We start from the raw sequence: 14,012 nt of genomic DNA on the forward strand, positions 1-14,012 counted from the left end.
TATATATATATATATATATGAATGTGTGTACATGTATTGCTACCTCACATTGGGATTGTTCGTTCATTCTAGATTGATCACACCCATATAAAAAGACGGACCACGGGCAGCCTGTAAAATTGGGGCTGAACACTAGTCTCTTTAAGTGAAAGGCAAGGTTGCTATCAATCATGCCACTGGGTTGCTAAAAGATTTAAGAACCCAAGTGCTAACTGCATTTCAGGATTTACCTTGTGAGACCAAAGTCTTATTTAATAGAGAGTTTTAAAAAACTTCCTGACAAACTAGTAACCCAATTGATAGCTTCTAATTTGAATTACCCCTAACGAGGTCGAGTATACCTGTCCTTTTAGACCTGAACTAGAGAATAGATTACATTAAGGCATCTGTCCCTCCTGACCTGAGCTAGAAAATGAAGTACAACTGAGTAGTTGAGTAGTTGTTACTTCGTCTTTTCTTTCTGAATAGAAAATTTAATTGATTGGTTACAATCTGCATTACTTTCGGCAGTTACTGGTTGGCTTCCTGAATGCGGGCGAAAGAGGAGTCATCTACATGGGCGTGTCTGAGGATGGGCGCGTGGAAGGTATCAGTGCAGAACATAAGCTGATTAGTCAGTTCGTGGAAGGCCTCATGAAAACGGTGCAGTTCTATCTCATGCCAAGACTTCATATGCCCCAGTATGGTAAGAACAATATTCAATTCTATTTACTGTAGTCCACAGCTGTATCTACCTTTTATCTTTCTACTCCTCCTCCCTTACCGCTTCTCCTGTCTCTTCTTCTCCGCAGAGCTCTTTCAATTTTTACCTTATTTTACAGCTATTTGGTCCCCGCCCCATTCCAACCCGGCTTTGAGTGGCAGATCTGACCCTAGAGCCGGACTATGTGACTCAAGTTCCTAAAATAATGCAAATCAATTTAAAAGCTTTCTATATGATCAGTTCCCTATAATCTTTATGAAATATTAAAAATGCATGACACGAAAAATATAGTTTGGGATTGTATTTAGTCAACAAATATTTATATAGATTTTGTCTTCTTGTTGATAAGTATGAACTAAACAAGTTGGCATTTGGGAATTTCATTGATACTTTAGGACCGTCGATATTAGTACGTAGTCACATTTAAATGCAGGACAATGAGATTCATAATCGAGAAAGTTATCAAGATTTTAAAATCCCCTTCGATCAGTGCAATTCTGTAAAAGCCCAATGACCGTATGTGTCCAGGCGTATGTTGTATCAAGTTGATAACCACTTATTTGAATTATACATTTTACGTAAGTCACCGATTGATAGAAGTCAAGTCGTACGTAGGGTCGAGGTGTGAGTATAATGATAGAATGGTGAAAGATTTCCTTTTCAAAATCAGAAAGAGATTTAGTGTATCAATATGTATAAGTGAAATCACTATTTGAGTAATATAGTGTTCCCTTAGAACTCAATCTTTAGAATATTTGATGTGTGCAACGAGAATGGAAACTTGTCGTAATGTCACTACCTAGGCAACCTTATTACCTCCGCCAACGAAGTTGGAAAGAGGTTATGTTTTACCCCCTGTTTGTGTATTTGTTTGTGAACAACTTTTTGACCATAATTTTAATCGTAGAGTAATGAAACTTGCATGGACTAACTTATGCAAGAAGCTGGAAATGATTAAATTTTGGACGGTCATGGTCAAGTAAAATGTCCAATTCACATAATCAGTCATGAGTGTGGATATCGTTGTCACAGAGACTTCAAACTTGGATCATATTAGAGTGTATGTAAATCGAGTCCAAGATCAAAGTCAAGTACAAGGTCAAATTCCGATCATCAACCATGCGGATACAATTTTAATTGTAAATTAATGAAACTTGCAAGGATTACTTGTTATGTAAAAAGATGGAAAGGATTAACTTTTGGAAGGTAAAGGTCATGGTAAAGCAAAATGTCCAATTCACGTAATCAGCCATTATTTAGACATTGTTGCCACAGAAGCTTCAAACTTAATTCATATTTGAGTGTATGAAAATCCACGCCAATTAATTCATGTTAAGGTCAAGGTCAAGGGTGAGCAAAAGGTCTAGAAATAAGCTGCTCTGGCGGATGTCTGGACTCTATTGAATACCCCTCTAGTTTTTTACTGGAATGAAAAAAGTTTAGTAGCCTATTCCTAAAGGAATTTGCATTTGTTTAAAATAAATAAGTTCACGTGTTTAATAATTTTAGCATTGTGCATAAATTGATCTTTGAATATTATAGTTTTGAAATATTGAATCGTATGCTGTATACGTTACAGGTAACATGTGAAACTCGGGTATTATGTAAAATACCCAGGCATTTTATAGAATGTCTCCCAGGTTTTGGCAAAGTATTGAAATTGCTTGATTTGATATAATCTTATTCTTTACCTAGGCATATCATTCATAACCTAGCTGTTTCATACAACTCCTCCGTCAACTAGGAAAATTAGACGAATATTAATTGTGCCTGGGGAAGTATGCCAAACAGCTCACCGTCTTAAAACTGAACAGTAGTACATCCCTGTATTATAGGCTGAAAAAATTTTGGTTTCTGCTGTACAACCATTGCGTCATGCCAGTTCAGCTACCAATAGTGGCGTGGTGTTTTCTTTTCTGTTGTTTTAGCATCTTTTATCTCATCAACTACCCATGATAACGCTTGTCACTTAGGTACACCATGTTCTTTGCTGCAGTACTATTCTTTACTTATTCTCCTCTTACCTCATACACCTGATAACAATCAAGATAACTGGAAAATTCTTCTTTCCCTCAAGGGGTTAAGTACTGCACTGTAATTGTTCAGTGGCTACTATCCATTTGTAAGGGTAGAAGAGACCTTCCTGCCATGGTAAACAGCCTTTCTGGGAGAAGGACACTCCAGAATCAAACCATAATAATTCTCTATTCGTGAGTAGTGCTATATCCTCTGTAGTCTGGTCTTCTACTATCTTGGTTTGGAGTTTTCTTGCTTGAGAATACACTCGAGCACACTATTCGGATCCCTTATATCCTTAGTTCTTTTCTTCTTTGAGCTATTATTCCTGTTGGAGATCTTGGGCATATAGACTCCCGCTTTTCCAGCTAAGGTTGTGGCCTAGCTAATAATAATAATAATAATGATGGAACTTTAATTGATGCCCAGCACTCTCAGTTGGGTTGTACTACTACATGCCTGACGTATTGCCTGAACACTGAAAAATCCAGAATATATATATGTATATATATATATATATATATATATATATATATATATATATATATATATATGTGTGTATATATATATATATATATATATATATATATATATATATATATATATATATATATATATATATATATATATATATATATGCGTAAAAATCACAGGAAAACGTGATGCTCAGATGCAGAAGAACCACAGGGAAAATGAAAATACAGAATATACACTTGAGTCCTGACTAGTTTCGTGATACTTCCTCAGAGGAAGTATCACGAAACTAGTCAGGACTCAAGTGTATATTCTGTATTTTCATTTTCCCTGTGGTTCTTCTGCATATATATATATATATATATATATATATATATATATATATATATATATATATATATATATATATATATATATATATATATATATATATATATATATATATATCATCACCATCTGCCCCTCACCATGATCGCATCCACATGTGGCACTCGAGTAATCTCTCTTCATGTCTTGCCATTTAACTCCCAATGTCCTTCTGAGGGTTTTGTTGTCAAATCTACAAAATCTGTTGGATATTGTTTTATTGTCATGCCACGACTCATGTCCATGCAGTACCACTGATCCCACTAAAGTGATATATAGCCTAACTTTTATATGTAATTTCAGGTGATTTGATTTCCAAATTTTACTTAACCTAGCCCTTGTATGATTTGCCTTTTTCAGCCTTTTATTAAACACAAAGTATATGTATGTATATATATATATATATATATATATATATATATATATATATATATATATATATATATATATGTGTGTGTGTGTGTGTGTGTGTGTGTGTGTGTGTGTGTGTGTGTGTATGCCTTTGTTTATCAGCGGCCTGTTCTTCCAGCGTACATTAAAAATAGACACCAACTAACCCAAAGTTCCCCCACTAACCTAACCTACAACCCGTGTTCTTACCTACTTTCCTAACGGGGGGGCTAACGCCCCCATGCGACCCCCCCCCCCCCCCTTACACTGCTGTATTCTTAGTCAGCCATCATCATACACACAGGTGGCCGTTATCACACATAACACTCCGGATCGAATATTTAGTTATTTAAAGAAGGGACGGGAAAGAGTTATCCGTTTACGAGATCTCATTTTCTCTAAAGATGGTGAATAGGTAAAAGAAAACGTACCACGTTTGCTGTTTAAAAAGGAAAACTAATGTAGTGAAATGCTGAATTGATATAATGTTTTAAAATTTTGCTGAATTATTCAACTGTTATCCAATTATGGTTATGAATTTATGTATGATGCTTTTCCGTGTTTTTTTCGTTCATACCGTGGTTTAAAGGGACATTATGGTCAATTACTTGTTAAAATTCAATTAAATTTTACTGAATTATTCCTGGTCAGTAAGCCGTAGGGCTCATATCGAATGTTTTAGTTAAATTTTATTCAAATGACTCTTGCTTTGAAAATTTCCCCATGTATGTATCCTTAAACTCTCGCATAATGAAATGTTATTAGAGAGAGGTATCTAAATTCCCTGTAAAATACTGTCAACATTGTGCTGGAAGGACGAACTGATCCTTTCACAATCTTCACTGACCTGAGATATGAAATATTGATAAGGTTTCGTCATGCAAAGGGAAGCCACTCTAGCTGCTTGCATAGAAGATGAGAATCCTTTTTGGTCAACGAACTAACTCAAATTATTCACTTACTGGTGTTTGCTGTGCTGTGGTTCGCTTTGCTCGCAAATAAACATTATTTCCTTACTCCTTTGTTCTGCCAAGTGATACATGTTTTGCTACATGCATTAGCAAATCGCGGGAAGATTTTAACGGATAAAAAATCTGTGACCTAAGTACCTACACACTACCCGCCACCTGTGTAGATTGTTGGATCAGCAGGCCCTCTGCTCACATAGAAAATGAGAATGTTGGAAACAAAAAATAGTTCTTAGGATCTTGGTACCCCTCCACTCGGTCGTAGCTGCTCTTACATTTTATCCACCTACTATAATATACTTCTATTCCTACTACCTCTCCTCCGTTTTTAAACAGTGCTACATAGTGTAATTACATTGATCCTTCTCTCTGGTTACGGTTCATTTTCCCTTTGCCTACACACACAAACACACACACACACACCCACCCCGAATAATCTGGCCTATTCACTACATATTCTCCTCTGTCCTCATACACCTGACAACACAGAGATTACAAAACAATTTTTCTTCACCCAAAGAGTTACTGTAATTGTTCAGGGACCACTTTCCTCTTTGTGAGGGTAGAAGATACTTTAGCTATGGTAAGCTGCTCTTCTAGAAGGACACTCCAAAATCAAACTATTGTGCTTTAGTCTTGGGTGGTGCCTTAGTCTCTGTTCCTTGGTATTCCACTACCTTGGGTTAGAGTTCTCTTGCTTGAGGGTACACTCGGGCACACTATTCTATCTTATTTCTCTTCCTCTTGTTTTATTAAAGTTTTGTAGGTTATATAGAAGATATTTATTTTTATGTTACTGTTCTTAACATATGTTGTTTTTCCTTGTTTTCTTTCCTCACTGGGGTTTTTTTCCCCGTTGGAGCCCCTGGGCTTATAGCATCCTGTTTTTTTCCAACTAGGGTTGTAGCTTAGCAATTAATAATAATAATAATAATAATAATAATAATAATAATAATAATAATAATAATAATAATAATAAGGAATTTCCCTCAACTGTACATCACAGAAAGATCATCCAGCTCTGGGACATATAACTCAAAATTTATTGTAATCCATTCAGTTCTAACACGGTAAAGGAAATGGATGCCCTGAAATGTATAACGTGTTGATGACGTCAAAAGGTAATAATGACAGTTATTCACAGGTAATTTCTTTTCTAGGGGTGAGATACACTAATGTTTTGACGGTATCGGGTCAGATTCTGAACAACCTTTGGATTGTCGAACTCCATGCTGTCCCTCAGAAGGTAAGTAGGCTGCAATAATAGATTAACGTTTGAACGTAGTGGAAGTGGGGCAAATTTGACATGTTGATAGAGCCGACTGACAAAATACGCGAATTTCACCACTTACTTGATCCCGAATTTATTCATGCCAGCTCAGCAAAATTCGTCTTCGACTGCTATAGCTGGATAATCTTAATCCATTTGATAATTGAAATGACAAGAAATAGTAATAATAGTAATGATTATCATCATTATTTTTATTATTGCTATAGTTATGATATATTTTTGATTGTTATTGTTACATGAAATGGTAATAGATAATTTAATAATTGTTATTATTTTCATATACATTGATTTATTTATTAGATATTAGTGAGGAAATTTGCAATGTAAGTGTTAAAGCTTCAATGTTAAAGAAAATTGTCATAATTATCAATATCATTGTCATCCTCATTGATATTGTTTTTTATCATCATAATCAGTATTTACATTGTCAACATTATTTTATTCCCACCACCCAGCTTTCATCATCCTTTTTTGTATCAATGACGTTTTTATCATCATGATCATCATCATTGTTGTTGTTCTCATTCTCATCATCATTGTTATCAATATCACTCTCAATACTATTACATTATCATCCTTACCTCATTGATATTATTATCCCACCATAATTTTAACATCACCATTATGGCATCTAACCTCAAACCTCCATTCCTGGAACTAACCTCATCAGGAACACTATTACAACCCCGTCATGGACATGACCTACTACGTGCGTCACGGCAAGGAGACCAAGGCCCTCCCCTTCAAGGAGTTCTGCGACATGGTGGTGGCCGAATCCTCCAGGGCTTTCGAGCCAGAGATCGAGAGGCTGGAGGAACGCGTGCGCCAACTGCGGGAGGAGCTGGAAGCCAAGGGCGTCGACACCTCCTCCGCCATGGGACCCCATCTGTGCGACAAATGCTGGCTGAACGACTGTCCCGTCCAGTGTTACGGCAAGGTGCTCCCGCAGGAGGAGGACGAGTAAGGGACCTCGTCTCTGGTGTCCCTAGTTTGGTTTCAGATACCCACGCAAACACGTTCGAAGAGAAATCCTGTAGGATTGATAGAGATATATCACGCGGTCTTCAAAATGTTGTTAATGAATAGACTTTATCTGTTTGCCTGTGTTTTTCTAGTTTTTCTTAATTTTTTTTTTTTTAGTTTGATATTGAGCATTTCTCATTCAAGAAGAATATTTGAAATTTTCGTGAATTTGTATCGTATTCCCTAATTTCTTTTTCACCGTATTATAAATTCTTCTAAGTTCCCTCGCTAAATTCTTACTGTTTTAGTTTCTCTGATTTTTATGGCCTTCGTAAAATCTCCTTTTTTTTATTAATTTCGTAATTTCATTTCATTTCTCCTCAATGATTAATCTTTTTTTAGATTCTTTAATTTTTTCTTCCTATCGTCTATTTTAGATTTTTGAAAACTTCCCCCAATATTGTTTTTTGGTATCGTAATTCATTTTAATTTTTCTTACTTTATATCTTATCGTTTCCGTAATTTCTTGAAATTTCACAAACTAATATCTCATTCGCGTCTTAAAATTTCTATTTTTCCTCACTAATATCATATTATCGGTTTCGTAACCAAATTTTTCCCACTTGATATCTTATCAGTTTTGTAATTTTTAAAAGAAATTCTCTCTAATATCTTATCGATTTCGTAATTTTTTATTTTTTTTTTATCAGCGATTTAGAAAGATTTGGCTGAACATTATTCAGCTTTTCTTCCTTTCCAGGGAAAAATATGCTATAATATTTCTTTTCTTCTTTCCTTGGAAGAAATAAACTTTAAATCTCCTTGTATATCTCACCTATGGGAAGAAAGCACAGAATCTTTTATGTTGGGGGGGGGGGGGGGTTGTTAACGGATATTGAATCCGACAAATAGCTCAAATCAGACTTAATTCACTTTACGCAAAACTGTAAATGAATTTTTGGCTTTCCTGCGATATAGCGAACATCGCTCCAACACCTTCCAATATTTGCCAAACGATAAATATGCGCTAAAATAATGGTATAGTCATTGCTGAATAAACATTTGCTTTGCACATATAGTCTATTGGTAGGCCAGTATAATTTCCAAGTATAAAGTGCACTGTATACTGTTAAAAACAAAATGATGATTATGTTAGCCGCAAACTATGTAGAGTGATGAATGTACTGAAATGTTTAGAATTTGAATGTTTCTGTTTGGAATATTACCACTCAAAATTCTCGAAATATTTTTTTTTTCGTGTGTTTTATGTGGCGTTACTTCGCCATATATGCATCTCAAAGTCTTACTTGTTCACGTTGTGTACTGGTAGTTAAGATAGGTGGTATGGTTAATATTACCATACCACACCATTTGCTTTCTTTTTGTTTCTTCCATTTTTCGTCTGATGTTTAAATTATGGAAGAAAGCCTGAATACATATATGTTTGTATATCCGTTAAGTTGATGGTCAGTGATCAAAATATTTATTTTTCCAAATGTTTCTTTTTCTTGAACTCGAATCTTTCTGTAAGTTATTGTTTGATGAAGAGCTGATCCAGAGATTATTCTTTATTTTTCACTTTGGATTTGGAGACTTTTCTTCATGCGAAAAACTACCTTTCGGTAACTATTTTGTAACCATAATTTCAAGATTTATTTCTCATCAAAAAAACGTCTTCCATAATTTTTTAGTCGGCGCAATTTATGATTTTTCCCTTTGAATAATTTCTATTAAATTTTGTTGGCCAGTCATAGAAACTTCAAGATTTGCTTTATTTTTTATCACGGAAAAACCTTCTTTTAATTGCTTTATGAAAGAGCAACCGAATTCTTCCATATATTTTCATTTCCAAAAGAGAGTTTATAAAATTAACAATATCTTGATTCTTGAGAGATAAGTCCAACGTAGCTTTTAGCAATATCAAACTAGTTTGTCTATATTATTAATCTTGATGAATATCCGTAGTTTTGCTGTAAAAGATTATTGATTATCATTGGGGTGTTTAAGAAGAGGGATTATCTTGGCCTTTTATTTTTTGAAAGAAATTACGTTTAATGTGTTGTATTTAAAGAGGTATTGTGCCTTATATTTCTGTAAAATAGATATGTTTATTATTGCACTGAATTTTTCTAAAAAACAAAATAATTTTTTTTCTTAATATTTAGCTATTGCTGCACTGTTTTTAAAAAAGGGTGTGTTATATTTTGTTTTAAAACAATAGCGATATTGTGTTGTATTTTTCTTTAAAATTAGGATGCGGCTATTAATGTGTTGTATTTTTCTGTAATTATTACATTGTGTTGTATTTTTCTACAAATATATGAGGATGATAAGTGCCAAATGCCATTTCATCTTTTGTCTTCAAAATTATTCCAAAATCTATCGGTCAAATGAAAAATATCTTAGAATGGAAAATGGAACTTTTTCCTGTATTATATTAAAACAATATTTTTGTTTTTTGAAAGAAACCGGTATTGGACAGATCTTGAGATTTACAAAGCTGTTTTTTTTTTTTTCTTTTTTTAATTTCCCTGTTCTCTTCAAATTTTGCTCCAAGTTTCCATTAGTTTTGTTTGTTTGACGTAACTTCTATATAAACTCAAAATTAATGTACTGTAGTTTAAGAGAAGTGGCTTTTTATATCATCAGATGTTATTGAAAGGTTTGGAGTATCATTATGTTTTGATAAATAAATATTTTCGTACAGTCAGAGACGTGTTTATTTCAGTCAGAATATATATATATATATATATATATATATATATATATATATATATATATATATATATATATATATATATATATATGTACATATATATATATATATAAATATATATATATAAATATATATGTATAAATATATATATATATATATATATATATATATATATATATATATATATATATATATATATATATATATATATATATATATATATATATATATATATATATACAGTCAGCGCGGATCGCTGTGTCCGGGCAGTCGGTCAGACACTTCGTTCCGCGTCTTTCGGAGTCATCACGATCATCAGGTAAAAAATTGACTGAGACTTATTGACTAATTGGCATCTTTTTGTCCAAGTTATCACCTACTCATCTGCGTGGGTGGAAAGTAGCCAGTGTATTTCCTGAAGCCGTGAAGTGAGGTCGTGTTCCGTTTAGAGGGCAGAGTTGCAATCGTTCTTTTGTGAATTCGCGTGGCATTTTTGTGTAACAACCCCCCCCCCCAGTGATGTCTAAACCCCGTACAAGTCACGATGATATTGTTAGAGTGATAACTTGTCATAAGTTAGGTTTTCAAACGAAGGAAATTGTTAAGAACACCGGCGTTAACGAGAGGACAGCAAGGCGCTGGGTAGCCAAGTTCAAGGAAGGGGATAGCGACGAGATCCCTTCTCATTCCCATGCTGGTTCCCCCCCCCCCTGGAAGATCCCTGATCGTACTTTGTTACTTTTAAAACGAAGCATTGATGCAAATCCAACCTTAACAGCGAAGCAACTGAAGGAACAGAACCCTAAATTGTTGAAAGACGTCAGTGTTCGTACGATCCAGGAAAACCTGTCGAAGCGCCTCGACTACGAGAAAGTTCTTGCCAGATAAAAAGCCAGCTTTAACCGAGAAACAAAGGAAGAGGAGGGTTGCTTTTGCCAAGAGATACAAGGGTTGGACCTTGGAGCAGTGGCGAAGTGTTTTGTGGAGTGATGAAGCGACCTTTTGTGTGAGTGAAACGGCCGGGAAAAAAGTTTGGATGCGCAAGGGGTCGGACCCTCTTAAGCTTAATCTCACGGCCAAGACAGTTAAGCACCCAGCATCCCTTATGGTATGGGGCACTTTTGCCTACGGTGGTGCCCCAAGGCTTGTTGTTCTTCCTAAAGGTGTGACGGTTAATGCTGACCGGTATCTGAAAATTTTAAAGGATAATTTAGCCGATTGTTTTGCTGCTACTGGAGCGGAAATTTTTCAGCAGGACGGTGCCCCTTGCCACACGGCTAAGAAGGTGAAAAAGTGGCTAGAAAATAGCAAAGTGGACTTTATTACTGACTGGCCAGGTCAAAGTCCTGATATTTCGCCCATTGAGAACCTTTGGGCGATTGTAAAAGCTCGGCTTCGTAAAGAAATTACGACAAACGTCACACTTCTCGAGGCGGCGCTCCATAAAGTGTGAGCTGAAATACCTGCCGAAATACTCCAAAACCTCGCCGATAGTGTTCCTCGACAACTTTTGGAGGTCAGGAAGAGGAAAGGCTACCCTATAGACAAGTAGCAGGGATATTGGTGAGTGATCAATTAAATTTTTATTGTGTATTAGCGTTGATATTTAGCGGGGGACCAAATTGAATGCATGGCGGATGCTACCCGGACAAAGCAATCCGCGCTGACTGTATATATATATATAATGAGTGTGTGTCCGCTCGTGTGTGTATGTATTGTAGTACCTCTGTTTAAGAGGTTAATTTGTTCTGGAAGTGAGATCGCAACCTAAAATGCTCGTATCTTAAAACCCATTCCATAAAAAGTAAAGAATATTCACTCGGTGCATTCCACAGTACCATAAATACACATAATATACACACTCTTAAAAGGTTAAGCAACATCAGAAATGAATAAGAATTAATAATTCGCAATGGAAAATAGGAATAAAGACAATTTGGGCTGGCATGGAAAGTAGATAAAAGTGTTTTAGATGGGGGTACATGCCAACAATCCTTCCTGGTCTCATGTGCTAGCTAGTGAACGGAACATGTATATACAGAGATGATTTGATTGGCGTTGTCCTGTTCGTGGAATTTCCTGGATTAGAGCACTGGGAAAGGATCTTATAATCCCATTTATCAGTGGATATTCATATGTTCATTAAAAAAAGAACTGTATTTACAGTACAGTACTGTACGTATACAAAGTACTGTACTTATGTGTAGATACAGACTGTGTATCAGGTGACATGCTGGTAAGATTGTGAGGCGACCTCATGAATAAAGCTATCACTTACAAGTGATGTGTCCTCTCACCTTAGCTAATCTAGCTGTGCTGTAGTGATAGTAATATACATATAATACAGTATCAGGTTGTGTTTTTCAATGGGAACAACAGTATTTTGTTGTTTCTTATACATAGGTGCCATTGTCATGTCTTACATGCTGTGAATCGTCTAACCTTGTACTGAAGCAGTGTTAGTAATGGAAGAAATTTAAACTACCATACCCTAATAAAATCTGTGTGAAAACAGTTTAGTACATTACAGGGAGTTATTTACGGTGTTAGTCAACCATACATAGGCCATGGTCATATGTTTCCGGGGTTTTGAGATGACACATAACCTGGTGCACCAATATTATGCTTATTGTAGGTGTCTCTGTTACCTAAGCCCCAGAATGATATAGAGCTGACTGTATATGTATATATATATATATATATATATATATATATATATATATATATATATATATATATATATATATATATTATATATATATATGTATTATATATATATATATATATATATATATATATATATATATATATATATATATATATATATATATATATATATATATATTATATATATATATATATATATATATATATATATATATATATATATATATTATATATATATATATATATATATATATATATATATATTATATATATATAACAACAATTTATAGTACAAGTGATAAAATGGCCGGGTTGATTATCAAACTAAATAAGAAATATAAACTGAAGATCATTCAAACCTAAGAACCCACAACATCCCATACAGAGGAAGAAATAAAAGTGTTTTATGAAAATCTGGAGATATCTATAATAAACACGTAAGATTCAATTTACATTTATTTTGGGTAATTTCAATGGTAAAGTAGGTCAAAAGAAGAAAGGAGAATCAGCAGTAGATAAATTTGGAGTAGGCACAAGGAATGACAGGAGACATGGCCGTAGAATCTGCTGAAAGAAACAATCTTAAAATCAACAACAACTTTTATAAAGTGGAACATGGAGAAACGAAAAATGAAATAGATTTTATTCTCAGTGAAAAAGTAGATTTAGTTAATGATGTAAGTGTCAAACAAATTAAAATCGGGCTATCATAAGATTGGTACGAACCAAAATTTGTGTTAGACCTAAGGAAAGAGAGAAAATTAATCTTAAGAAAGAAATTGAACACTACTGTAATAAGAGAAAAAATTGATGAGTTTAATTTAGCAATACATCTACATGATGAATTAGTGCAAGTAAAGAGGAAATAAAGAGTAATTTAGAAAAAAAAATCTATTGGAATCAGTTATAGAGATATGTGGTGAAGTTCCTAAACAAGATCAAGAAAAATTATCAGAAAAGGACAAAAATCTAATCCAGAAAAGATTGGAAATGAGGATAAAATCCAAGAGAGAAGAGATAGAATTAGCAGAACTATCCAAAAACGATAAACAAACTAAAAACCCAAAATATTCCTAAACACAATCAGACCGAAATTGAGGAAATACTGAAGAAGGGAATAAACAGCAAATTGATGAGAAGACTTGCTTTAAAGGATGAAAATGGATATATTATCCACAATAGAGGTGGACTGATAAAAATTACATAGGATTTCTATACAATGCTATACAATTGGGATACAAGAAGTAGCTTGACCAATAAAGATAATGATACCAAACGTAAAAGTAGGAGAGGTAAAGAAAGTATTAAAAGACAGGAAAAGAGGTAAAACAGCAATAGAAGATGACCTAACATTTAATTTGATAATAGATGGAGGAGATTTCATGGTAGTAAAACTCGCTGAGCCTTACACAAAATGTCTGCAAGAATGTTCTATTTCTACAGCTTGGAAAAAACCTT

General features: G+C 34.3%; 1 protein-coding gene across 1 annotated transcript in view; it reads left to right on the top strand.

Annotated features, from left to right (window-relative positions):
• The window catches only part of LOC137617153 (uncharacterized), a 35,691-nt gene extending 25,817 nt beyond the window's left edge, over positions 1-9,874 (top strand). Inside the window, exons 5-7 of the mRNA XM_068347008.1 lie at positions 511-685; positions 6,078-6,163; positions 6,879-9,874. Coding sequence (XP_068203109.1) covers positions 511-685; positions 6,078-6,163; positions 6,879-7,172 — 555 coding nt within the window. The 3' untranslated portion in view covers positions 7,173-9,874. The remainder of the gene's footprint in view (positions 1-510; positions 686-6,077; positions 6,164-6,878) is intronic.
• The last annotated feature ends 4,138 nt before the right edge of the window (positions 9,875-14,012 follow it).

This window comes from Palaemon carinicauda, chromosome 23 (assembly GCF_036898095.1).
Source record: "Palaemon carinicauda isolate YSFRI2023 chromosome 23, ASM3689809v2, whole genome shotgun sequence".
NCBI classification, from domain to species: Eukaryota; Metazoa; Arthropoda; class Malacostraca; order Decapoda; family Palaemonidae; genus Palaemon; species Palaemon carinicauda.